Source organism: Somniosus microcephalus, chromosome 22 (assembly GCF_052327205.1).
Source record: "Somniosus microcephalus isolate GS21.2 chromosome 22, FLI_Smic_1.0, whole genome shotgun sequence".
In the NCBI taxonomy this organism is placed as follows: Eukaryota; Metazoa; Chordata; class Chondrichthyes; order Squaliformes; family Somniosidae; genus Somniosus; species Somniosus microcephalus.
The window spans coordinates 57414517-57441826 of NC_141008.1; the positions used below are offsets into that span (position 1 = coordinate 57414517).

Below are 27310 nucleotides of genomic sequence, written 5' to 3' on the forward strand. Positions count from 1 at the left end.
AGCCTGTTCCACCATTAAATGAGGTCATGGCTGATCTGTATCTTAACTCCATCCACCTACCTTTTGTATCCATGTCTAGTAAAAGTCTATCAATCTCAGATTTAAAATTGTTAATTGAGCTGGCATCGATTGCTTTTTGCGGGAGGGAGTTCCACACTTCCACCACCCTTTGCGTAAAGAAATGTTTCCTAACTTCTCTCCTGAATGGTTTGGCTCTGATTTTAAGATTTTTTCCCCTTGTCCTAGATGCCCCCTTCCAGGGGACAGATTTTCTCTTTATCTACTATATCAATTCCTAAAAACCTCAACCAAATCACCCCTTAACCTTCTATATTCCAGGGAATACAAACCTAGTTTATGTAAAATCTTCTCATAATCTAACCCTTGGAGCCCTGGTGACATTCTGGTGAATCTGCACTGCACTCCTTCCAAGGCCAATATGTTCTTTCTAAGGTGTGGTGCCCAGAACTGTACACAGTACTCCAGATGTGACCCAACCAGGGCTTTGTATAGTTGCAGCAAAACGTCCTCCCCTTTATATTCTAGCCCTCTAGTTATAAAGACTAACATTCCATTTTTGATTACTTTTTGCACCTGACCACTACATTTTAGTGATCTGTGTACATGGACCCCAAAACATCGTTGGACCTCCACTGTCCTTAGCTTTTCACTATTTATATAATACTCGGATTTATCCTTTTCTGGTCCAAATTGGATGACTTCACACATATGTAGCCAAGTGGGAAAATGCAGTGAATATTTAAGTCCACTAGATGGCGCGGTTCATTTTCCCCTTTAGAATTTGAAAAAAGGAGAAAAGGGTTATGGGTAGGGCCGTGTGATGCCAAAGGAACCTCCCCTTTCTTCACAGCCTCCATTTTCTAGATCCAGCGTGAGGGATGTGCTCTGAGGAGAGTTGGGGTGAATATGACTTTTGAAATGAACTTAGTCTGCGTAAAGTACAACTAAAACAGCATTTAGTGCAGCCAGACATAGTTTTAAAGTGATATTGTTTCCCAAATCACTCGATATCACGGGGATGCTTGCAGATTGTCCCACCATGTGCTGGTGTTAACCTTTGTTAAAATTGTTGTTGAGTCCTTGGGGCTACGTTTCGAACGAGTTTAATACTTTCTGTTTGCTTGTAAGAGGTAACAAGTGATAACGGGACATACGAATGTATGGTATGATATGTTTTGTTTTGTATAATGATTGTTAGCTAATTAACTACCTGCACCTGTGGTTTACCTCATGTTCTGTTTTACAGCAAGCCACTGCCGTATTTTATCGACTGTGTTTTATGTATTTACAATTTCATCCTAAACCTAGACCCAAGTTATTAATACAGAATAAAAAACCCCAAAAACGAAAGTTCGTGTCCTGTGCTGCTCCATTTCGCCAGGCTACACATACCTGCGTTGAAATCCTTCTGCCACAGTTTCGCCCACTCACTTAATCTATCACTGTCTCTTTGTAATTTTATGCTCCCGTCTACACTACTTGCTATACCACCAATCTTTGTGTCATATGTAATCCAGAATATGTGGCTCTCTATTGTGCTATCCAAGTCATTAATGAACATAGGGGGGAAAATTCGGTTGGTTGCGCCACCCATTAGCACCTAAAGAGGTCGAGAAGTGGGGCGCTAACCAACTAGTGCCCGGGCGCAGCGAACCCTGCGCCTCTTCCCAAAGTGAGCGGACATTTAGCGCCGGCGCTAAACCGTAGCACCCGCTCACCGGCACACGCAGATCATGACGTCATTTCAGTGTGCAACGCCCTTGGGGCGTCCCGGACCGGAAATTCAGTGGCGCCCCCCTCCGTTCCGCCTGTCGCTACCAAGGACAGGTTACCTTGAACGTTTCCTAGTCGCTGTCGGGCTGGGTGGGGGGGGGGGGCTATTTAAAGGGGACTCTTCCTGGATTATTAGTGGTAGCCATTTTTGGACCACACCTTCTTTGAGAGAGAGAGAGTTGCTCAGAGACAAACGGAGAGCCATTTCTGCAGTGAGCCAGCGCTGGCTGAAGAACTTTAGCCTTCTGAACATAACTTTGCAGCTGGTAAGCTTCTCAACCGGCATAACTTTCAGTGCGCACTTACTATGGGAGCTGCATTGGATGGGAACGTCGTCCTTCTCAATCATATTGACAGGGTACAGAGACGCAGGGATAGAGTGGCAGGCATGGCCAGACGGAGGAGGGCCAACAGACGTCGGCACACGAGACCTTACGCTGCCAGGGTTTTCCGCCAACAGTTTTCGTATATCAACATGTCGGAGGAGCAGTGTTTCCGAAGGCTGCGCCTCAGTAAGGAGGTGGTCACTGAGCTCTGCCACCTGCTTCAGCCAGATCTGCAGCCTCAACTAAGGTGCAGGACATCTCTGTCGGTGGCTGTGAAGATCACTGTGGCTCTAAACTTCTATGCCAGCGGCTCCTTTCAGGCCGCTGCTGGGGACATTGCCAACATCTCAGTTCGCGGTGCATTGCTGCATCCGTCAAGTGACTAATGCCCTCTTTAAAAGGAGACGGCAGTACATCTCCTTCCCAATGACCCCGGACAAGCAGCGAGAGCGCGCAGAGGGCTTCGCAAGGTTAGCGGGCTTCCCCATGGTGCAGGGCACCATTGACTGCACGCATGTGGCTTTGTGGGCGCCTCTAGAGAATGCGGAGGATTTCCGCAACCGAAAGGGGTTCCATTCTGTGACCACCGACAGCTGATACTCGCTGTCAATGCCTACTTTCCAGGCAGCAGCCACGACACCTTCATCCTGCGCCAGACTTCTGTGGCAGACCTTTTCGAAGCCCCGGCTCACCCAGGAGGCTGGCTTCTCGGGGACAAGGGCTATCCTCTGTGCCCCTGGCTGCTGACCCCGCTCCGTTCGCCCAGCACCCCTGCTGAAGAACGATACAATGAGAGCCATCAAGCGACCAGGAACATTATTGAGCACACAATCGGCGTGCTGAAGCAACGGTTCCGCAGTCTGGACCATTCCGGAGGAGCCCTTCAGTACTCACCTGAGCGAGTCTTCCACTTCGTGGTTGTGTGTTGCATGCTGCATAACCTGGCAGACCTCAGGACCCAGCCAATGCCACCAGACATTGAAGCACCAGCAGAGGAGGAGGAGGAGGAGGAGGCGGAGGAGGAGCACCAAGACGGGAGGGAGGCACAAACTGCAAGGGCAGTCCATCAGAGGCTTATAGCAAGTCACTTCTCGGCCCCTCTGAGGGAATGCTTTCTGCCATTCCAAGAACATGAATGGAATCGTTCTGCTACCCCTAAGCCGGTCAAGGCAACAATTTGTGCAAAGAACAGACATAGACATTGTGAATAAATAAACTTCTTTATTTAACAAACTGTGTATCCTTCCCGCATGACACAGCAATGGAAACAAACACCTAAACAAACAGACTGCAACATAACTAGCTCTCACACCCTGGAGACAATGTCCAAAACATAACTGGCTCTCACACCCTGGAGACAATGTCCAAAACATAACCAACATTCAGACCAGCATCCTCGGCCTTGAATGAAAGAAATAACATAATTTAGCAACACCTCCTACTTTTTGCCCCTCGATGGTGATCTGCTGCCCTTGCGGAATTGCCCCCTTCCTGCCCTGCAGCTCCTCCGTAATGGGACCCCAGTGGCTGCAGCAAGGCTGGGGGAGGCCTGCTGACTGTCCGAAACTGAGACCGCAGATGCCCTTGAGGTACGGCCTGGACCAGCTCTGGGCCTGGAGGGCCCGGCTGCTGATTGCTCCAACTCTGCATGGGTGGCAGCAGTCTGTCCTACAGGTGGTGGCAGCTGCAGTGGAGAAGTGCCAGTGGTGGCATCAGGAATGCTGTCATCCTGAGAGCGGACAGCAGCTCCCTGGTCGGCTGACACACTGGCACTCTGACGGGGCAGCATCGCAGCATGCGCAGCAATCGGCTGGTGCACAGATTGCTGGCCTGCTGTGGCGCGGCGAGGGCCCCGGGGAATCCCGCCCAATCCAGCAAGGGTGGCAGCAGTCAGTGCTCACGTGGCCTCAATCTGCGTCTGCATGAGACCAGCCACTGACTGCGTGGCAGCACTCAGCACTTGCGTGGCAGGTGCCAGTGCTTCGCCGAAGTCCTGGACAATCCTTGCCTGTGCTGCGCCGAAGTCCTGGACACTCCTTGCCAGTGACTCAATGGAATCGGGCATCCTTGCCACTGCAGCCATGAGCTCAGTGTGCCTCAGCCCAGCCTGGGCGCTCATTTCTGCGAGGGCACGCACCTCTTCTGCACTCTGTGCAGCAGCACTTGCGGCCCGACTCGCCCTCCGGGGAGATGGCTCCCGAGCTTCCCTACCCCCCTCGCATTGTTGCAGGCCGCTGGGTCCTGGAGCTGCATCATCCTCAGACCATTCCCCCCCGCTCCCCTCCAGGGAAGGCGTCTCCCCAGTCTGGACATGGGCTGGCTCGCCTGAGGGTGGCACGGATGGTCCGGCTTCCTCCTCTTCGTCACCTCCAGAGTCACTCACACTGGCAGCTTGAGGGCCCGCCTCCCAAGCTGGTGATGCAGCATCTGAAAGCAGGGAGATTCAAGAGTGGCTTTAGCGAAAGGACAGGGTGGCAGCAAGGGATGCATGAGTGCTGCAATGCTCTGAGTTGGCTCGAGTGTGAAAAAGCATGCTGGTGTGGGGAACAAGTGGAAGGAGAGAGGTCAAAAAGGTGATGACCTTACCATTGCTGTCCACAATGAGGTCGGCATCTCCAGCGGCGACGGGGCCAATCATCCGGCTTGCCATAATCCAATGGACTCGCTCCTCCAGGTCTGAGAGGGTCTGCAGGTGAGACCGGCCTCCTCTGGTCCAATGCTGTTGCCTTCTATTATGGGCCAGCTTTGCCTGCAAGAGAAAGGACGGGGTGTGAGGAAACCTGCAGCCCTGATCTGGGATGACATGCCTCCCATGGTCCAGGAGCCCTTACATTATGCACAGAGCTGAATGTGCGTGTGTGTTTCCAGAAAGGGCCATGGGTGTTGGATGACAGCTGGCCATTGGGGCTTTGCACACCCTCTGGCCATAAAGTGAGGTCCAGATGGAGGGATGAAGATGATTCTGAAAAAGGCACTCACCCTGACGACCCGAGTGAGGTTGTTGAACTTCTTCCTGCATTGCACAGGAGTCCTGGGAACCATGCTGCTGGAGGTGACTCTATTGGAAACCTCCCTCCAAGCTCTCTGATAGTCGCTGTGCTGAGGCCTCCTGCCATTCTCTGGGTAGAGTACAGATCGCCTGCGCTCCACCGCGCCAACCAGAGCATCCAATGCCCCCTCGCTGAAGCGCTGCACTCTCTCCCTGGCCCTCTCCGTGTTCAGGCAGTTGTCGACGCCACAGGTAGGTTACCGCCGAGTTTGAGGCCTGCGATGCGCAGGGTGCGGCTGGAGGTGATGGTCGATCCGCCCCTTTAAGAGCTGTCCGGTGCCAGCGTGTCTGGCTGAACTCGATAATTGACAGCAACTGCGCTGCGCCCGCCCGCGGAGATATTGCGTCGCGCCGCCGGGTTAGCGCCTTAAGACTGTCGTGCAGCACCTGATTTAGCGCCGCAATCACCTTCAGGGGCGCAGCTACCCAATATTGCTGGAGGTGGCGATAATTTGCGCCTGGTGCTAAACTTTGCGCACCGCCAATACTAGTGCCCCAAACGGGGCGATACCGAATTTTTCCCCCATAGTGAATAGTTGAGGCCCCCGCACAGATCAATGTGGGACACCCCTAGTCACTTCCATCCAATTCGAGTACATACCCATTATCCCTACTCTCTGTCTTCCACCGCCTAACCAGGTCAATAATTTGTCTTCAATTCTATGAGCTTTAATTTTAGCTAACAGTCATGGGTGTGGCACCTTATTGAATGCCTTCTGGAAGTCCATATAAACTACATCCACAGATATCTACTACTTCAGTTACTTCCACAAAAAGTCCAATTAGATTCGTTAGACATGACCTACCCATTAAAAATCCACGGTGCCTCTCTCTAATCAGCTCAAATTTCTAAGTGCTCAGTCACTTTGTTCTTAATTATAGATTCCAATAACTTCCACATAATAAATGTTAGATTAATAGGTTTATTTTTTCTAGATTTCTCTTTCTCACCTTCCTTAATAATTTCTTCTCTGTAGTATATTGATGCTAATATGCTGGTCAAGCCCAATGGCAACACTCAGAAATATAAACCAGGACAGGGACGGAAAATGCAGAAAGAGCTCTTACCAGGATGGTGTAATGTCCTGTCAGAAGGAGCCGATAATATTCACCATCTGCGGTGGTGTTGTACGGTAGAAGATTATCACGTTCCTTTATATGGACTGAAGCTCCTTTTATGGGATTTCCATTAGTGTCAAAGACTCTGCCTTTAATTCCTGGATAATAGAGAAGAGCATCACAGATACAAGAAGTGTTACAAACATAGGACAGTCTGATTGGCATCTGATTTCAGTCTGAAATGACGTGGCATCATTTTCTAACCCGATGGCTGGGAATTTAATCGCAGCTGCTCGCGCTCCATAGATGTAACTATGCCGGAAATGTGGCGGAAATCCCGTCGACATGCAGAAATGGGGTTTCCGTCGTCCTTATGGTGAAGTTCTAGCGACGGACTGGAAGCAGCTCCAAGGAAATTCCCGGCCTAAGATTTGTTGATGTCTGTCTGTCTGTCTGTCCGTCTGTATGTCCGTCTATTTGTCTATCTATCCATCGCTCCAGATCTCTTTCTCTCTCTTTCTAATGAGAAGTCTTGACTTTGGCATGCATCAATAAGGGAAAGTATATGTTGGGCCTGGGAAATCTCTGCAGGATGGAGGAGAAGTTTGATGTGACTGTAGCATACAAAGCACGTTGACTGTTACTTTTTTAGACACTGGGACATTTCAGGCAATATCAAATCAAAGCAAACAAATTTAAATGCCCTTGAGTGGCCATGTTGGTTCCCAACTCACTCCACTATATACCATCTTTCGGATGAAACATTAAACCTAGGCCCCGTCCCAGGGCCATATTTTGGAGATGAGCAGAGGAGTTATCCCCGGTGTCCTGGCCAATATTTATCCCTCAACCAACATAACAAAAACAGATTATCTGGTCATTATCACATTGCTGTTTGTGGGAGCTTGCTGTGTGCAAATTGGCGGCTGCATTTCCTACATTACAACAGTGACTACACTTCAAAAAGTGCTTCATTGGCTGTAAAGCGCTTTGGGACATCCTGAGGTCGTAAAAGGCGCTATAGAAATGCAAGTCTTCTCCAAATGCCCGAATTGACCCTGACAATCCTTCTCCTCCACTCCCCCCTACCCCACAACTCTTTATACATGGCCACACCTCTGACGTAGCGTGCTCAGGTCAGTACCCAGACGTAGGAGTGAGTCGTCCGTGGCGGAGCAGGAATGAGGTAGACAGCTCACACATCAGATGGGGGGGATTCCAGCTGCAGACAATGTGAGCAGAGAGCAGCAAAGGAAATGGGAATGGGGAGGGATTTCTGATATGGGAAAATGGGAGGGCGCTGTAAAGCACAGGGAAAGGGAGGAGGGCCTCTGAATATGGGAAATAGTGAGGGCATTCCCGACACACGGAGAAGCAGAAGGGTTTTCCCAACACAGGAATGGGAATGAGAAGTTGCAGACACAGCCAATGGGCTGGGATTGTCTGAGAGGAGGGATTCTTGAAGCAGGAAAAGTGAACTGAGGTTCCTTGGAAGAGTGAGGATATCCTATTTGTTGCTTATTTGACGATTCACCAACAGTAGGGCTGACATGAATCTTGTCATTCATGTGGAAATGACTTATGAAATAATACTGGGTGGCCTGCTGGTGGCGCTGTCCAGGGAGAGTATAAATACTCGGGCATGGGCCCAGCTTGCTCAGGACATTCTTTAACAGGAACTAGTGAAGGACACAACTAGATCTCCATGTTGAAAAATAGTTGATTAAAGCTTTGTTTAATACTCAGACCAAGTGCCTAGCAGTTTTCTCACATCAAGGGTCAACAGCTGAACAGCTTTCTTGAGGTAAATTGTAGTCATCAAACCAAAAGCAACATAGAGTGTGCTTTATCTCATAACTGAAGCTTCAATCAAAGTCATGTTGAACAAAGGGTTTTAGAAGGACTTTGTCTGATTGAGTTTATGAACTTTCTCGAGCAACAATGGAGCAGGTTTGGTCTGTATGTGAGTTTTGCCCAAATCAGGTTCATTCCCTGTCAAAAAATACTGTAAATAAAGGTGGAGAGAGATTCTCCCAGCATGCTCTTGCATCTTTCCTGGTGGGGTCAGCTTTGAGCAGCAGTGGGCTGGCTGTGAATCCACGGCCTTTCCGTTGCAGTTAGTGCCTGGCACAGATAACCAGTGAATCGGGAAGAAGTCAGATCAAGAAAAAATAACACGGAGATCGGGAAAGCATTGGTTATATATGTCATGAATCTTATCATTCATGGAGAAATGACTCATGAAATAACACTGTGCAGCCAGCTGGTGACGCCGTCCAAGGAGTATAAATACTCGGGCGTGGGCCCAGCTTGCTCAGGATGTTTCTGTAACCAGGAACTAGTGATGTAACTAGAATCTCATGGTTGTGAAACAGTTGATTAAAGCCTTGTTTTATACTCAAACCAAGTGCTCAGTAGGCTTTTTACATCAATATAAACAAAAGCCACAGAAGCAATAAATTATAAAGGTGCTGGGCACAAATCGGCTGCTGTGTTTCCCACATTACAACAGTGACTACACTCCAAAAGTACTTCATTGGCCGTAAAGCGCTTTGGGACATCCGGTGGTCGTGAAAGGCGCTATAGAAATGCAAGTCTTTCTTCTTTCTTGATTTATTTTAAATGTAAGTTTCTGCGGAGGTCAGAAAACTAACTAGAAGTGAGCGTCGAATAGAATACAACAGTCTGTGTTATTATAGCTGTCATTTCAGAAAATATTATTGTAGAAATGATGCCATATTTAGTGGAGTGTCTACTCAATATGATCCAGTCCGGGTTCCTTTACAGCAACAACCTGCATTTATATAGCGCCTTTAAGGTAGAAAGACATCCCAAGGTGCTTCACAGAGCCGTATTCAGGCAACAAATGGATGCTGAGCCAAAGAAGGAGAGATTGGGAGTGGTGACCAAAAGCTTGGTCAAAGAGGTGGGCTTTAAGGAGGGTCTTAAAGGAGGAGAGGGCTAAACTGGGATGTCATTTCTGCAACTATCTGGTTGAGGTTTCAAGCCCCATTCCAGGGCTCGAGAACATAACCGAAGCTGATGCTCCAGTGCAGTGCTGAGGGAGTACTGCATTGTCAGAGGTGCTGTCCTTTGAATGAGACATTAGGCCTGTTTTGGCGGATGTTCAAGATACCATGGCATTCTTTGAGCAAGGACTTCCTGTGTCCCGGCCAACATTCCTCCTACAACCAACACCGTCAATAAAACAGATCAGCTGGTCACCCATCTGATAGGATGCGTGTGGTCTCGTTGTGCACAAAATGGCTGCTGCATAACAATACTCACTGCACTTCGCAGTCATTCATTGTACATGAAGCACTTTGAGGTTTCTGAGCGACGTGATAAGGAGCAAGCCATTCTTCCCACTTTCTGCCATGCCAACCCCAGTAACACACATCACACTCTGCTGGAGGCTTTGCATCCAATTGTTTTCCTGTGTCCTTTTGGCCCACTCTAATCTCCTGCATCAACTGCAACAACTTTCCCGGTGAGCAGACCGGCATCAGTCGAGGAACATAGGAATAGAGGAACACAGGAACAGGAGGAGGCCATTCAGTCACTTGAGCCTGTTCCGCCATTCAATTAGATCATGAATGATCTGTATCTTAACTCCATCTACCCGCCTTGGTTCCCGTAACCCTTGCCTAAAAAAATCTATCAATCTCAAGTTTTGAAATTTTCTACCGACCCCCCCCAGCCTCAACAGCTTTTTGGGGGATAGCAAAATACTGCAGATGCTGGAAATCCAAAATAACAACAGAAAATGCTGGAAAAACTCAGCAGGCCAGGCAACATCCGCGGAGAGAGAAACAGAGTCAACGTTTCAGGTCAAAACCCTTCGTCAAGACTGAAGAAGCACAGGAAACGAAACAGATTAAAAGGCCAGTTTGGGGGCTGGGAGAGAACAAAAGAGAAGTGAAGAGACATTAAGAGGTATTCAAAACCAGACGAGATGGTGATCGGACTAGTGGAGACAGAAGGCGGCTCTAGATTAAGTGTGAAATGCGCTGGCAGAATGGGAGACAGCTGCCATGTGGGAGAGAAAAAAAGGGGGGGGGAGGGCCAAAACAAAGGTGTGGGTAAAAAATATAAGTAAAAATGTAATGGGGGAGAGAGTTCCAGATTTCCACTGCCCTTTGTGTGAAGAAGTGCTTCTTGACATCACCCCTCAATGGCCTGGCTCTAATTTTAAGGTTATGCCCCCTTGTTCTGGACTCCCCCCCCCCCCCCCCCCCCCACCAGAGGAAATAGTTTCTCTCTATCTACCCTAGCAAATCCTTTAATAATTTTAAACACCTCCTTTCAAACACAGTTCAAATTCACCATTTACACGTCCTGCGTAATTTAAGCACCAAGTCATAAACTTACCAATGTGAACCTGCATCAGGTATTGTACAAGAGGCTTCCTGTTGTCCAGCCAGTGTTGCTGCAGTTCATTCATCGGGGGGTAGTGACAGCAGCTCAGCTCCACCGTAATGTCCATGCACTGCGCCCAAATGTAGTTATAATCCTGCATGGAACCTAAGCAATGGTGACATTAGGGACACTTGAACAAGACTACAGAGCTTTAGACAGAAAACAAGAACCAGCTGCACCAGAACTACCTGTCGGAATATCTGCTGCGAGTTCCAAAAGCGACTGAGGCAGGCCTTCCAGCTCCCCCTCATTCGAAGGTCGAGGGGATTGCTCAACCTGACAGCAGCTCTCTCACAAGCCTGCGCTGATGTGGAAGGGTTGACTTTCTGAGTCCTTGTGAGCCACCAGTGCGTCTCAGGAAATGAACGGAGAGCCACGAGCCCACGATGTTCCAACACATGCATTAGCGGCTGAGGTGCATTGTGATGGTTAGGATTCGGAAAATCTACCCAAGCGCGTACATTTACAGAAAGTGTCCTGTAAGCTACTCTAGTTGTGCATACATATCTATGTAGGATTAGGATTTGATTTAATCTCACACGATTAAAGTTGTGGTTCCTTTTTACTTAATGAAATGGTTACAAGTTGTTCATTCCCAGGATGCTTTAGGGTTTGAAGTGTCAGGGTACTAGTTAGCTGCCACTGTGCTTTAATTAAATAAAAAAACAGGAAGTGCTGGAAATACTCAGCAAGTCAGGAAGCATCTGTGGAGAGAGAAACAGAGTTAACATTTCAGGTCAATGACCCTGCGTCAGAACTGGAAAAAGTTGGAGATGTAACAAGGTTTTAAGCAAGGGCAGGGAGAGGGAGGCGGAGAGGAAAGAACAAAAGGGAAGGTTTGTGATAGGGTGGAAGGCAGGAGAGATTAAATGACAAAAGGGATGATAGTACAAAGCAAAAGGAGATGGTAATGGGACAAGTAAAGAAACAAAAGATGGGTCTAGAAGAGGTGTAAATGGGAATGGCAGAATCATCAACAGCTGCCATGTGAAAAAATAGGGGCAGAGGTTATGGTCTGAAATTGTCGAACTCTATGTTGAGTCCAGAAGGCTGTAAAGTGCCTAATCGAAAGATGAGGTGCTGTTCCTCGAGCTTATGTTGAGCTTCGTTGGAACAGTGTAAGAGGCCATGGACAGAGAGGTCAGAGTGGTAGTGGAGCGGAGAATTAAAATGACAGGCGACCGGAAGTTTGCGGTCACGCTTACAGACTTTTTAGGGGTTTTGTTCACAACAACACTTGTCATACCATAATCAATTATCAATGACAGTAATCCGTGAGAAGTTGCCTATAAAGATCTTGAGCTTTCTTTAACAATTTGTAGAGAAAAGCAGGATTGGAAAGGAACCACAACGACAAATCTATACCCAGGGAAAAAGCATGCGGTAGTATGCTTTATTTCTCTGTATGTCTATGTTTAAAGATATTGGGGGTGATTTTCATTCAGAAGTCGGGAAGGAGGCGGGACTACAACTTTCGGGGTTGTAGTCCCGCCTCCATCGAGATGCACCCAATCCACACGATTTTAACTTGATTGACCTTGTTGAGCCCGCCCAGCGGGCTCAGCAGGCCAATTAAGGGCCACCCGGTAACAGGTGACGTCACAGACTGAAATTTCATCTGTCAAGACGTTTTGACAGATGAAATATCAGTGTTTCACAGCTGTTTGAAGCTGTCAAACACTGACAGTCTTACTTCTAACCTGAGTCCTTCTACACAGACTCAGTTAGAAATCTCACCGGTACAGAAAGCTGCAGGCTGTCACTTTTGACAGTTCGCAGCCATTCTGCTTTCTGTGCCGGTTAGATGATGGACTCCCGAAACCTAGAGGAAGGAAGGCTGAAAAGTACAGGTAATTTAAACTTCTTTACACACTTTAGACACACCAAACACACTTACCTTTGCACTCATGCACCCATCACTCACCTGAACACCGGATATCTCGACCCCTCCAAGCCCTTCAGCCCGACGGCCCGCCTCACTAACTTGGCGTGGTTTGGAGCCGTCGGGAATCCCACACTTCAAGAATGAAAATAGGGATTAGGCTAAAAACTGCCTGTTAACTACCTGTTAACAGGCAGTTAATTGGCACTAATCCCTTCCCGCCTCGGGTAGGCGGGTCCCAGTGCGGGGCGGGTACCCGCCTCCTTTGAAACTTACATGGAGGTGGGTTGGGGGGCGGGATGGTGTCGGAACCCCCGAATTCGGGACTTTAACCCCCCCGCACGCCTCCAATCCCGACTTCATGGGTCAATGAAAATTGACCCCATTGTGTGTGTCTGGACTTGGTCAAATACAATAAACGGATTTTTGTTGCATCCCTATTTGGAGTCAGGAATCGAACTCGTCACAGTCCTGGTTTATACTGGCTGATAAGGGGGGCATTGTGTTGAACTTTAGCCTGTCCAAACTAAAAGGCACAATCGATAAATTGTAAGACTTGAGTCAATTCCCTGTGGGGGCCATTGGTGACAGAGAGCATCTAATGACCCAGTACACACTGTGCGGTCAGATTCCGTGGTTACACTGGGCACATTCTGAAGTTCCTCTTTTACACCAGCCAATAGTTTCAGAGCCCAATGCCCCCGAAGAAACCTCAACCAACCCGCTAGAAGCAGAGAAGCAGATACAGATTACCTGCCCAAACTAATAGTGAGTGTCAGCAAATTTAAATGACAATTTAAAAATTCCCGTCTATAAGACATTCGACCCCCCTGCAATCCCCACTGGGTGAAGATAACTTTGAGAGCACCGTGCGATTGTACTCTATGGTCACCTGGGCACACGATTCTGGGCATGTAACCTAGAGACATTCCCGTAACAATTTCACAATGCATCAACTAGTCTGCCCTTGGAAATGAAGCTCGGTTAGCAAAGGCTGAGTTCTGTATATAAGGTTTGTAATAAAAATCTTCTTCTTTCATTCAATCTGGGACTGCAAAGAACTTTAAAACACAGGTTATTACTGAACTGTGTCAAACCCCAAGCGTCTCTTAACAAAAAGGAAATTGTACAATTGGCACATACCGTACAAGGGATACCATTCGACTCCATTGACAATGCCATCCTGAAAATATTTACATTCGCTCTGCCCAGTGTACATGAATGGGTGGTTTAGTGAATAGGCTAACGCAAGATGGTTGAACACATCAGTGTCTGGAGTAAGGTGACGGTAGGGCTCTCCATTAGCTGTGCTGCTATTGTATTCCGCTGTCATTTCTGTGATTGGAATCAAAATGAAAGTTAATTAATCAGTACGGTATTTGTTGACCATTAGTATTCTCCTGCACTGTTGTTGTGATTCTAACTTTTTACTGAGGGTCATGATTCCGACCAGTGTCTTCCTCCGGGAGCATGCTCTGGAATGCGGCGACACGCCACACTGTGGGGCGACGGGACGCTGGTTTGTGTTCAGTGAGCTCGAGGCTTCAATCACGCCGCTTTATGCAGTTGCTGAATGAAGCTTGGCACCTCTCGACAGCAAGATTGGACCAATCCAGTGCAGTGCTGAGGGAGTGCTGCACTGTCGGAGGTGCCGTCTTTCAGATGAGACGTGAAACCGAGGCCCCCGTCTGCTCTCTCAGGTGGACGTAAAAGATCCCGCGGCACTATTTCGAAGAAGAGCAGGGGGAGTTATCCCCGGTGTCCTGGCCAATATTTATCCCTCAATCAACATTAAAAAAAACCAGATTATCTGGTCATTATCACATTGCTGTTTGTGGGAACTTGCTGTGCGCAAATTGGTTGCCGAGTTTCCCACATTACAACAGTGACTACACTTCAAAAAGTACTTCTTTGACTGTAAAGCACTTTGAGACGTCCGGTGGTTGCGAAAGGTGCTGTCTCATAATAATACTCGTTTCCCTTCTGTTGCTGGGGAGCAAGAATAGGAGAGAGACAACAGCACTGGTTACCAGCTCAGTCAATGCCCCACTGGAGGTTTAGAAGCACATGGAGCAACACGAACTGAGGGTCACAGATGGGGGTGGGGGGTGGGGGAGTGGGTGGGCTACAAAATGGCCCTAGGCCTTTGTTACGGTCTGGACTGCAGTGCCTGAACGGGTGGTGGAAGTAGATTCAACAGGAACTGTCAAAAGGGAACTGGATAAATATTTGAAGTGGAAACATTTACAGGGCAATGGGGAAAGATCAGGACGAATTGGACAGCTCCGTCAAAGAGCCGGCACAGGCACAGTGGAGCAAATGGCCTCCTTCTGTGCTGCATCATTCTATGATATTGAAGGGCCACTGTTGTGTTTCCATATGTTAACAAACACCTTGTGAGATCGTGGGTTGGCAGCAATTGCACAGCACTTTACAAGTATGGCCGATGATAGGATCTTAGGATAACGGGAAACTGCATTTAAGAGCAACTGTGACAAGATCTAGTTCAGCTTAAAGGAGCCGGGCCACAGTGAGAATCATTGCAACTGAAGCTCTTTGAAGCCCTGAACAATCCATGTTAATCAGTCCCTAATCCACAGCAGTACCCTGGTGGAATTGTATTTCCAGTCTCTGATCCGCCCAGCAGGAATCCAGGACTGAAAAGGATGCTGATCCATACAGACTGAGATAGCCCACGGCTGATGTAAGATGAGAAACTCTCTGATGGGTTCAACGCTCAAAGTGGCAGGCCACAGCGGAACTACTGAAAGAATATGAAAAATAAAAATTCTTCTTAAAGCAGCGAAGAACTGACAATCTCTCAGGACATTGTAAAGTGCTTTACATACAATTAATTCTTTTGAAGTGTCGTCACTGTTGCTATACAGGTTGTGGTGGAGTTTCTCCATCTCTGTCTGTCTCTGTATCATTCTGTCGGTACCCCTTTTCTCTGTACCCACTCTCTGGATCCTCGCTCTGGGACCTCTCACTGCACCTCTTTCTCTCTCATCATACAGATACATAAGAACATAAGACGTAGGAGCAGGGATAGGTCATTTGGCCCCTCGAGCCTGCTCCACCATTCAATAAGATCATGGCTGATCTGATTTTGGCCTCAACTCCACTTCCCTGCCCGCTCCCCATAACCCTTGACCTCCCTTATCGTTCAAAAATCTGTCTATCTCCACCTTAAATATATTCAATGACCCAGCCTCCACAGCTCTCTGGGGTAGAGAATTCCAAAGATTCACGACCCTCTGAGAGAAGAAATTTCTCCTCATTTCCGTTTTAAATGGGCGACCCCTTATTCTGAAATGATGCGCCCTAGTTCTAGATTCCCCCACAAAGGGGAAACATCCTCTCTGCATCTACCCTGTCAAGCCCCTTCAGGATCTTATATGTTTCAATAATATCCCCTCTCATTCTTCTAAACTCCAATGAGTATAGGCCCAACCTGCTCAACCTTTCTTTATAAGACAACCCCTTCATCTCCGGAATCAACCTCGTGAACCTTCTCTGAACTGCCTCCAATGCAAGTATATCCCTCCTTAAATAAGGAGACCAAAACTGTACGCAGTACTCCAGGTGTGGTCTCACCAATGCCCTGTACAGTTGTAGCAAGACTTCCCTACTTTTATACTCCATTCCCTTTGCAATAAAGGCCAACATTCCATTTGCCTTCCTAATTACTTGCTGTACCTGCATGCTAACTTTTTGTGTTTCATGTGAAAGGACCCCCAGATCCCTCTGTACCTCAGCATTTTGTAATCTCTCCCCATTTAAATAATAATTTTCTTTTTTCTTTTTCCTACCAAAGTGGATAACCTCACATTTTCCCACTTTATACTCCATCTGCCAGATTCCTGCCCACTCACTTAGCCTATCTATATCCCTTTGGAGATTCTTTGCGTCCTCCACACAATTTGCTTTCCCACCTATCTTTGTATCATCAACAAATTTGGCTACATTACACTCGGTCCCTCCATCCAAGTCATTAATATAGATTGTAAATAGTTGAGGCCCCAGCACTGATCCCTGTGGCAGCCCACTAGTTACAGTTTGCCAACCTGAAAATGACCCATTTATCCTGTCTCTCTGTTTTCTGTCAGTTAACCAATCCTCTATCCATGCTAATATATTACCCCCAACCCCATGAGCTCTTATCTTGTGCAGTAACCTTTTATGTGGCAGCTTATTGAATGCCTTCTGGAAATCCAAATACACGACATCTACTGGTTCCCCTTTATCCATCCTGCATGTTACATCCTCAAAGAACTCCAGCAAATTTGTCAAACCTGATTTCCCTTTCAGAAAACCATGCTGACTCTGCTTGACTATATTATGATTTTCTAAATGTCCTGCTACCACTTCCTTAATGATGGACTCCAGCATTTTCCCAATGACAGATGTTAGGCTAACTGGTCGATAGTTGCCTGCTTGCTGTCTCCTTCCTTTCTTAAATAGGGACGTTACATTTGCGGTTTTCCAGTCCGCTGGGACCTCTCCAGAATCCAGAGAATTTTGGTAGATTACAATCAATGCATCCACTATCTCTGCAGTCACCTCTTTTAAGACCCTAGGATGCAGGCCATCGGGTCCAGGGGACTTGTCCACCTTTAGTCCCATTAGTTTGCCTAGTACTTTCTCTCCAGTTACAGTAATTGTTTTAAGTTCCCTCCCACCCCAATTGATCTCTGTACCGTGTCAGCTGTGGCTCAGTGGGCAGCACTCTCGCCTCTGAATCAGAAGGTTGTGGGTTCAAGTCCCACTCCAGAGGTTTGAGCACAAAAATCTAGGCTGACACTCCAGTGCGGTACTGAGGGAGTGCTACACTGTCGGAGGCGCCATCGTTCGGATGAGATGTTAAACCGAGGCCCCGTCTGCTTTCTAAGGTGGATGAAAAGATCCCCTGGCACTATTTCGAAGACAAGCAAGGATGTTATCCCCTGGGGCCAATATTTATCCCTCACTCAACATCACTAAAAACAGATTATCTGTTCATTATCGCATTGCTGTTTGTGGGAGCTTGCTGTGCGCAAATTGGCTGCTGCGTTTCCTACATTACAACAGTGACTACACTCCAAAAAGTACTTCTTTGGCTGTATTGCACTTTGGGACATCCTGAGGGCAGACGGGGGCCTCGGTTTAACGTCTCATCCAAAAGACGGCACCTCCGACAGTTCGGTCCTGCACCAGGAGTGTCAGCCTAGGTTTTTGTGGGACTTGAAACCACAACCTTCAGACTCAGAGGTGAGAGCGCTACCAACTGAGCTACTGCCAACATCTCGTATAAAAAATTCTGGTACATGCAGACAAGGCGGGAAACACAAAAGGAAGAAAATTACCTATTTTATATAAACCCAGTCACCCGCAGGGTCAGAGATGGCAATACCCAGCACAAAACAAGGTGACAGGGGAAAAAAAAGAGTGCTTCTAAAAAGATCACCGTGCTGTCAGAAGAACACGGTCACTGGATGTGAGAGATGAGCATTCGTTCTCCTTGCAGGTGTTGCGTGTGGTGCTGAAATCGTACGTCTTTGGTCCCAAACTTTGATAGTTTGAAGACAAGAGAAAAGTCCCGAGGGATCACCTGCTGTAGAGTATGGTGGCCATCTTGTGGCTTTGACTAGCATTACATGCTGCAACACGCCTTGAAACCAACGGGCAACGGTTTCCTTCGGCCGCCGCAGCCTGTTAACAATATTAATGGCTGAACACCTAGCACATTCGCATGACTTGCCACTGCCGGCTTTTTAACACAGCGTTTAACCCTTTCAATTCAGGTGGGTTAATGCTTCCAGAAATAAACACCGACAACGGAATGTCATAAAATGCCGAGCGTCCATCCCATAATATCGGAGATGGACCATTTCTAGGCTTACGTGCCAGTGACCAGAAGAAGTCTTTTACCCAAATTGGATGTTGAAAGGCAGTGTACGCGCTTCAATAAATCCTCCACACGGACACTGACATGAATCTTATCATTCATGTGGAAATGACTTATGAAATAATACTGGGCGGCCTGCTGGTGGCGCTGTCCAGGGAGAGTATAAATACTCGGGCATGGGCCCAGCTTGCTCAGGACATTCTTTAACAGGAACTAGTGAAGGACACAACTAGACCTCCATGTTGTAAAACAGTTGATTAAAGCTTTCTTTAACACTTAGGCCGAGTGCCTAGTAGTTTTCTTACATCAGATACAGTGGACGGTAACTTGCGGTCAGCGGCGAAGCAAAGGCGTTTGCCGCGGGCCCTGAAGGAAGCTTCCCACAAAGATCCCGCGAGCCCTGTGGCGAGAAGTTCAGCTTTTCCGACGTGCGGTTGAAATCAGCGTAGCACAGTGGGAATACCCTAGCGCGAGCTGCTGTGACCTCAATAAGCTATCCAAGCAGCCAATCACAATGCAGAATTCTCACAGACAAGGGAACCAGAAAATAGAAAGCACCAATAATCAATCGCTTTTTAAAAAATTTACAGAGAGTGAAATAAAGATTGGGAGACACACATTGGGTTAAGGTAGAAGCTGAAATATCATGAACAAACTTTAAAAAAATATTTTTTTAAATTAATTTTAAGATCTAATCATTTTTAACTTAATGGAGAAATTTGACATTCCCACCAATATAAAATTCGTTTTTCAGGGCCGGAACAGTTGTTTATCAGTGGTTATTACTCAGATCGCCCAGTTAAAAACCCAGTTACACCTCATTTGAATGGGTCTAACTTATTGGTGTTTCTAACAGCGATATTTGTTAAGAAAAGGGGAAATTTTCGTCAGATCAGTGATTTTGCTGATTGCCGGCTCGGAGGGGGGCGGGGGGCATCCACAATGCAGCCTGTGGAGGAGCAGTCAATGACAGACCGCAACTTCAGGATTTCCGTGTTGGGCTGTGCCCGCGCTAAATCCGGAGAAGTTGCGGTCAGTTTCAAAGGCGACATGACGGCGAACCCTATCAGTGCGACGTCATCAGGACTGTAAGTTCCGGGTGTTTAATCCACTGGGGCTTTTCCAGCCAGACTTTGTCACTGCCAATCAATGTACAGCAAAAAGCTAATGAGATTGTGTTGGTTATGAAATAAGCCCTCGTTCTACTGTGACGTTCCACGGAGTGGAAGCACAATTCCATTAACTGAAGCAACAAAATGACAGACCTTCTTACCCCGGCCCCTCAGTATATATGAAACTGGGAACCTAAATTAGGCAATGATGAACTCTAAGGTGTGTTTACGAATCCAATAAACGAGCAATCAGAGGAAATCTTCCAGCTATGTTACTGATGTCCCTGACATATTGTGCACACAGGAAATCTTCCTCTTTCCGTAGGTCTTAATCCTAACTTCAGAAGAGCATTCCTTAAAGCAACTTGTCATTTATAGTTTCTCCATCTCTGAGCTCTCTGAGCAAGACTGCCAGCTTAGTGCTGAATTATGGGCAGTGTGTGCTGTCGCTTCACATTCACTATGAATTGGTTTGCGACTCTTCAAATGCATTTCACTTATGGGGTCCATGTAGGGGTCCTCGCCTCTGAGTCAGAAGGTTGTGGGTTCAAGTCCTACTCCAGGGACTTGAGCACAGAAATCTAGGCTGACACTCCCAGTGCTGTGCTGAGGGAGTGCGGCACTGTCGGAGGTGCCGTCTTTTGGATGAGACGTTAAACTGAGGCCCCGTCTGCTCTCTCAGGTGGACGTAAAAGATCCCCAGGCACTATTTTGTAGAAGAGCAGGGGCGTTATCCCTGGTGACCAGATTCTCTGGTTATTATCACATTACTGTTTGTGGGAGCTTGCTGTGTGCAAATTGGCTGCCACGTTTCCCACATTTCAACAGCAACTACACTTCAAAAAAAGTACTTCATTGGCTGTAAAGCGCTTAGCGACGTCCTGAGGTCATGAAAGGTGCTATAGAAATGCAAGTCTTTCTTCCGTTCTTTAGGCTGAGCGAGACTTGAATCCAGGTCCCAGCACTTCAACCCATGTAACCACCTAAACCCATTATAAATGACAGGTGTTGTCCATCTGCCTCTGTTATCAGTAGAAGGTCGCTTACTTTTCGTCAGGCTGTCATAGGGGTAGACGGCCACCACTGCTCCGCCGTGCATGTTGGCCGACAGCACGAAGGGGATGGAACTGACCCACTTTATGACGTGCTGCGTTTCATTCTGTCGCTCGTCTTTTCTTTCATCGAATGCATCAGGGAAGTTTCGATTCAGATCAAAGCCATTGGCGTTGTACCTGGAAAGGAAATCAGCGGTTTCACTCTGGTGATTAATCGCGAGGTGCTGACTGCGAGAGCGCACACGGCTCGGGAGCTGTTGGGTAAGAGTTAACTGATACCGGGGCCCGCCTGTTTCTTTTTGTGCTGGGATTGATTGCAGCTCACACTTGATTTTCCTTAAAGATGTGTGGTGATGCTGTGTGTGTTAACCATTACCTGTCAAAATCAATGCAGCTGGATGCTTTTTATTGTGTGAGGTTGTTAAGTTGCATTTACATAGCGCAATAAACCATCCCCAAGGCGCTTCACAGGAGCGATTATCAAACAAAATTTGACACCGAGCCTCATAAGGAGATATTAGGGCAGGTGACCACAAGCTTGGTCAAGGAGGTAGGTTTTAAGGAGCGTCTTAAAGGAGATAGAAAGAGGCGGAGAGGATTAGGGAGGGAATTCCAGAGCACTGGGGCCCGGGCAGCTGAAGGCACGGCCGCCAATGGTGGAGCGATGAAAATCGGGGATGCGCAAGAGGCCAGAATTGGAGGAGTGCAGAGATCTGGGAGGGTTGTAGGGCTGGAGGAGGGATGGGGAGGGGCGAGGTCATAGAGGAATTTGAAAACAAGAATGAGAATTTTAAAATTGAGGCATTGCTCACCGAAGAAAAAAAACGAACTGGGGAGAAATTTCAGTTTAAAATATTCCCAAATCAAAGGTCTCTAAATGTGCCCTCTCCCCCACATATTATTCTCTTCCCTTTATCTGTCTCCTGTACCTTCCAGCAGGTCCATCACAGTCGCCTTCAGAAGAAACTTCAAATCCGTCGGGATTCATACTGGGTAAAACATGGATTCGGGTGTTGTCCATAAACAAGGTGAGCTCGGGGTTTTTCCCATAACTTGTCACTAGGTGTAAAATAAAGTGTAGAAGGATCTCCCGACCCACAGCCTGCACAATCCAAGAACAGGAGAGGTTAGTCAGCAGGGGGCAGTAGTGCAACTAAGAGAAGAAGGTTTGGTATCATCGCTGTCTCCCTCCTCTGTAAGTCTCAAAGCCCCCAATAGCCTTTGATAATTGGTGTCAGCCTCGGCTTTAGTGTATGAGCCACTCTGTGTCAGAAGGTCGTGGGTTCAAGCCCCTGCACCAGAGACTCCAGCACGTAATCTAAGCTGACACTTCAGTGCAGCACTTTCGGTTGAGAGGCATTGACCTGAAGCCCTGTCAAACCCCTCAGGTGGACAGAAAAGATCTTGTGGCCCTGTTCGGGAAAAATAAAAGAGCAGGGGTGTTCTCCAGGTATCCTGGCCAACGTCCCTCCCTCAACCATCACCGCCAAAAATAGATGATCTGGTCATTCATCTCATTGCCGTTTGTGGGAGCTTGCTGTGCGCAAATGTCCTGAATTACAACAGTGACTGCACTTCAAAAGTAATTCTTTAGCTGGGAAGCACTTTGGGATGTCCTGAGATTGGGAAAGATCCAAAAGGCCTGCGTGCCGTGGTTCAATTACCGTCCGGCCTCTAACCCCGCTTCACCTGAAGACCACCCTTGGTTCTGACTCCCCGGGGCAACGTCACAGGAAGATTGGCAAGTATATAATTAAACGTATATCCACGTAGAAGTTTAATGTTCTTTAATATTAAGAGTTCTTTATTATTCGCATTCCGTAGATTAGAACTGAAGAGGAGCCTCGTCAAAGTGCACGCAACAGGAATAGTTTGCCTGCAGCTCAGTGAAGGAGCAGCACATCTGCCCCGATAATGCTGGAAACTGGGCCAATGGCCAAATACCCGACCGGAGACAATTATCATGAGCGGCTCATGGTTATTAATGTAGCAGATGAATGGGCCGGCTCTGTTCTCGGATTCTGCTTTTACTGTAATCGCTCAATGCTCTTTTATTTTCGATAATAATTATTGTCTCGCGGATGTCGCAGTGAGGGACGCCGACACTGTGAGAGCCAAACACTGTTTTGTATTGTTTTGTCTCCGGTGTCAGGATCGAGCAGACACAGAGCTGGAGCGCGCAGTAAATGTGCCATCTGCGCCGGATATACCACCCCAGCAACTTAGAGCCTGCTTCAATATCAGATACAAACTGACTAATGCTTTCATTAAAATAGCAGACAAAGGAATTTTATATGAGTACATTAACACTTCATGGGTAATGATTACAACTTCAGGCTCCCGGCAGACACACTCCCATGCGTACCTATTCACTCTTTTGTAGACCAGCTAATAAGTGCTGGGAACGCTAGTCATTTCAATACGAGGCAGAGAAGCCCCTCTCCATGGGTTGTACTTCAAGTGATAGCCACTAGATGGCAGGCAAACCTGGGAGGAGTTTAAAGTTCGGAAACGACAATGGCCAGAAATTTCCTCGGAGCTGCCGCCGATCGCACGCCGCCATTTCGCCGGAAAATTGCTCTTTCCCGCATTTTCGGTGTGTCTGTGCTGCTTGAGTCCCTGTCGCAGTACAGGTACACACGCGTGTGCTGCTTGAGTCTCTGTCGCAGTACAGGCACACACGCGTGTGCTGCTTGAGCCCCTGTCGCAGTACAGGCACACGCGCGTGCTGCTTGAGTCCCTGTCGCAGTACAGGCACACACGCGTGTGCTGCTTGAGTCCCTGTCGCATTACAGGCACACACGCGTGTGCTGCTTGAGTCCCTGTCGCAGTACAGGCACACACGCGTGTGCTGCTCGAGTCCCTGTCGCAGTACAGGTACACACGCGTGTGCTGCTCGAGTCCCTGTCGCAGTACAGGCACACACGCGTGTGCTGCTCGAGTCCCTGTTGCAGTACAGGCACACATGCGTGTGCTGCTCGAGCCCCTGTCGCAGTACAGGCACACACGCGTGTGCTGCTCGAGTCCCTGTCGCAGTACAGGCACACGCGTGTGCTGCTCGAGTCCCTGTCGCAGTACAGGCACACACGCGTGTGCTGCTTGAGTCCCTGTCGCAGTATAGGCACACGCGTGTGCTGCTTGAGTCCCTGTCACAGTACAGACACACATGCACGTGCTGCTCGAGTCCCTGTCGCAGTACAGGCACACACGCGTGTGCTGCTTGAGTCCCTGTCGCAGTACAGGTACACACACGTGTGCTGCTTGAGTCCCTGTCGCAGTATAGGCACACACGCGTGTGCTGCTTGAGTCCCTGTCGCAGTACAGACACACATGCATGTGCTGCTCGAGTCCCTGTCGCAGTACAGGCACACACGCGTGTACTGCTTGAGTCCCTGTCGCATTACAGGCACACATGCGTGTGCTGCCTAAGGATTCCTTTCACAGTACAGATACACACATGTGCAGCCCAAGGAGTCCTATGTGTGCGCTGTTGTGACTTTGGGGAAGGGTCTGTAACCCAACCATCGACCGGGTCTCTCGACAGATGCTGCCTGACTGGCTTCCAGCGATTTCTGTGTTTGTTACACAATTGGTGCCATTGTGAGGCTATGACATCAGCTCTCTATGCTGATTGGATAATTATTGTAGCCCAGTCTGTCTTCTGTTTATAACACAGGGCATCCTTACTAGTATAACTACTCAAAAAAAAACAAATGATAATCAATGATTAAACAGTCGCAGATTCACCCACCGGCAGAGATTGGGTACAAGTGAGGCCATTCAGTCAGCCTGGACAGACTTGTATTATAAAGGAACAGAGGTACAGGAGGAGACCATTCAGTACCTCCAGCCTGTTCCGCCATTCAATGAGATCATGGCTGATTTGTTCCTCAACTCCATTTTCCCGTCTTTGTTCCATATCTCTTAACACCCTTGCCTAACAAAAATCTATCAATCTCAGTTTTGAATTTTTCAATTGACCCCCAGCCTCAACAGCTTTTTGTGGGGGAGAGAGTTGCAGATTTCCACTACCCTTTGTGTGAAGAATTGCTTCCTGAACGGCCTGGCTCTAATTTTAAGGTGATGCCCCCTTGTTCTGGACTCCCCCCACCAGAGGAAATAGTTTCTCTCGATCGACCCAATCAACTCCTTTAATCAACACCTCAATTAGAAGATCCTTAATCTTCTATACTCAAGGGAATACAAGCCTAGTGACGTAAGAAAACTACTAGGCACTCGGTCTAAGTATTAAACAAGGCTTTAATCAACTGTTTTACAACATGGAGATCTAGTTGTGTCCTTCACTAGTTCCTGTTAAAGAATGTCCTGAGCAAGCTGGGCCCGTGCCCGAGTATTTATACTCTCCCTGGACAGCGCCACCAGCAGGCCGCCCAGTATCATTTCATGTCATTTCCACATGAATGACAAGATTCATGTCACCTAGTCTATGCAAGCTGTCCTCATATTGTAACCCTTTTTAGCCTCGGTACCATTCTGGTGCACTGCCTGAAAGGGCGATGGGGGCTCAGTCATTGGGCATATTCAAAGCAGAAGTCGATAGATTTCTGACTGGTAAGGGCATCAAGGGATATGGCGATAGGGCCGGTGAATGGAGTTGAGGCAGAAGATCAGCCATGATCTCACTGAATGGCGGAGCAGGCTCGAAGGGCCAAATGGCCGACTCCCGCTCCGATTTCTTATGTTCTTATGAGTGCAATGGTGGACCCAGGGCATAAGCCCCAGTGTGATGGTGGAGGTGCAGGAAGCTGGGAGCAGCCAAAGATATCAAGGTCAATCCCGTGCCCTGGGTTACTTCCCGGCGTACGTCTTGCTGACAAGGCAACTCCCTCCCGCCCCCCCACCACTCGCCAACCCCACCCCACACCAACCCCCTCACTCCCCACCTGGGTGACACTGCGGTGCTCCAATTTCAAGCTGATATCAAGCCTCGCACACTCACAGCGAGCCGCTCCAAATCACCCAGCCACAAATCCACTCAGGGTGGAATCCATGCGCTCTTAAAATTACACTCACTTTGAAGTTACTGAATTACAGTCGCAATAAAGCAACGCTTCTTGGCTCCCAGCCACGCACTGTATAAATCCACAGGCCTGCTGCAGGCGGGGAGAGCTGCTTTTCTTCACAGGTTTCCCCTCTGACAGCAGCATCCACGCAACACACAAGGTCCCTGAGTGCAGCATGTGGCCTGTGAGGCTTCAATAAGACGTGTAATAGAATGTATTCTATCTAAATTCTATAAGCCCACAGAAAAATAAATAATAAATATGTTCATTAAACATCTCTGGGCTGAACATTGTGGGAAATGAATAGCTGAGGTGGTTTCAGGCAAGGTCCCTGTTGTCTGACACACTAATGAGATTTTATGTTGAGAATGTGTTTAATATATTTTCTTTTCTTCTTAATGGCACTGCTGAAGAGGATTAGCTACTCTGCACTTGGGACTGAAGAAAGGATCTACATTTTAAAATAAGAGTCTTTGTGAGAAGAGGCTTTGCAGATAATAGAATCATAGAATGGTTACAGCACAGAAGGAGGCCATTCGGCCCGTCGAGCCCGTGCCGGCCCTCTGCAAGAGCACTTCAGCTGGTCCCACTCCCCGGCCTTTTCCCCGTAGCCCTGCCAATTTTGGTATTTATCCAACTCCCTTTTGAAAGCTGTGATTGAATCCGTCTCCACCGCCCTCTCAAGAAGTGCATTCCAGATCCTAACCACTCGCTGCGTAAAAAAGTTTTTCCTCATGTCGCCTTTGGTTCTTCTGCCAATCACCTTAAATCTGTGTCCTCTGGTTCTCGACCCTTCTGCCAATGGGAACAGTTTCTCTCTATCTACTCTGTCCAGACCCCTCATGATTTTGAACACCTCTATCAAATCTCCTCTCAAATCTCCTCTCAATCTTCGCTGCTCCAAGAAAAACAACCCAGCTTCTCCAATCTCTCCACATAACTGAAGTCCCTCATCCCTGGAATCATTCTTGTAAATTTTAATTTGGGTGTATCTTAATTTCTTTTTAATTGAGAAAGCAAGGTGGAGGGCCAAGTCTCTCAGTGCAGATCGCATGGTCAAGGTTGAAAATTATTGAGCAGATAACTACTTAAATTAAGAAACAGTAATAACACGATATCAAGCTTGGGTCATAGAATCCCATAGACTGAGGGAGGTAAGGGTAGACTGAGTGAGGTAAGTGATGCGCTATCAATTACTCATAAAAGACTGAGAGTTAGAAGAGTAACTAAAGGCTTTTATTAACAACAGAATGGAGGTCTGCCTCGCGTGGTCGACCGGTCCATGATACTAAGGGCTGGGGAGCAGTCACCTTTATACTAGGACCTGTGGGAGGAGTCAGCCGAGGCATGTCCAGGCATGTACACAGTGGAATACAAACAGGACAAACAGGAATACAAACAGTGGTTTACCACATTCACCCCTTGTTTAAAATTGAGTCCGGCGGGGTGAAGTGTATTAAAAGTTAGTGTATTGGAGTCTCTCCGGAGGTCTTGTCTGCCGCTGTGATCTGCGTGGCGACGGCAGGGGTAGTGAAGTTTCCGGCATCGAGTCCAGCGTAGGCTGTGGCACAGGCGTGTCGTCCTCGTAGATGTCGAGCGGGTCGCGGGGCCCAGGCCTGCCGTCTGCTGGGGCTGGATATCGGATCGTGGGGGGGGGTGGTAGTGGGTAGTGGGTTACTGCGGCCCCCGAGGGTGCAAGGTCT

The 27310-nt window shown here is 47.9% G+C and overlaps 1 protein-coding gene and 1 long non-coding RNA gene across 2 annotated transcripts in view; one reads left to right on the forward strand and one right to left on the reverse strand.

Moving 5' to 3' along the window:
* The window catches only part of LOC147102416 (carboxypeptidase D-like), a 256138-nt gene that overhangs the window by 55156 nt on the left and 173672 nt on the right, over positions 1-27310 (reverse strand). Inside the window, exons 19-23 of the mRNA XM_085964833.1 lie at positions 21513-21685; positions 20576-20760; positions 13673-13864; positions 10600-10752; positions 6238-6386 (exon numbers count right to left, since the gene is read on the reverse strand). Of these exons, the coding sequence (XP_085820959.1) occupies positions 6238-6386; positions 10600-10752; positions 13673-13864; positions 20576-20760; positions 21513-21685 (852 nt within the window). The remainder of the gene's footprint in view (positions 1-6237; positions 6387-10599; positions 10753-13672; positions 13865-20575; positions 20761-21512; positions 21686-27310) is intronic.
* LOC147102417 (uncharacterized) lies at positions 836-25849 on the forward strand. Its single transcript, XR_015073255.1, has 3 exons — positions 836-921; positions 21523-21611; positions 22408-25849. It is a non-coding gene; the product is annotated as an uncharacterized LOC147102417 (long non-coding RNA).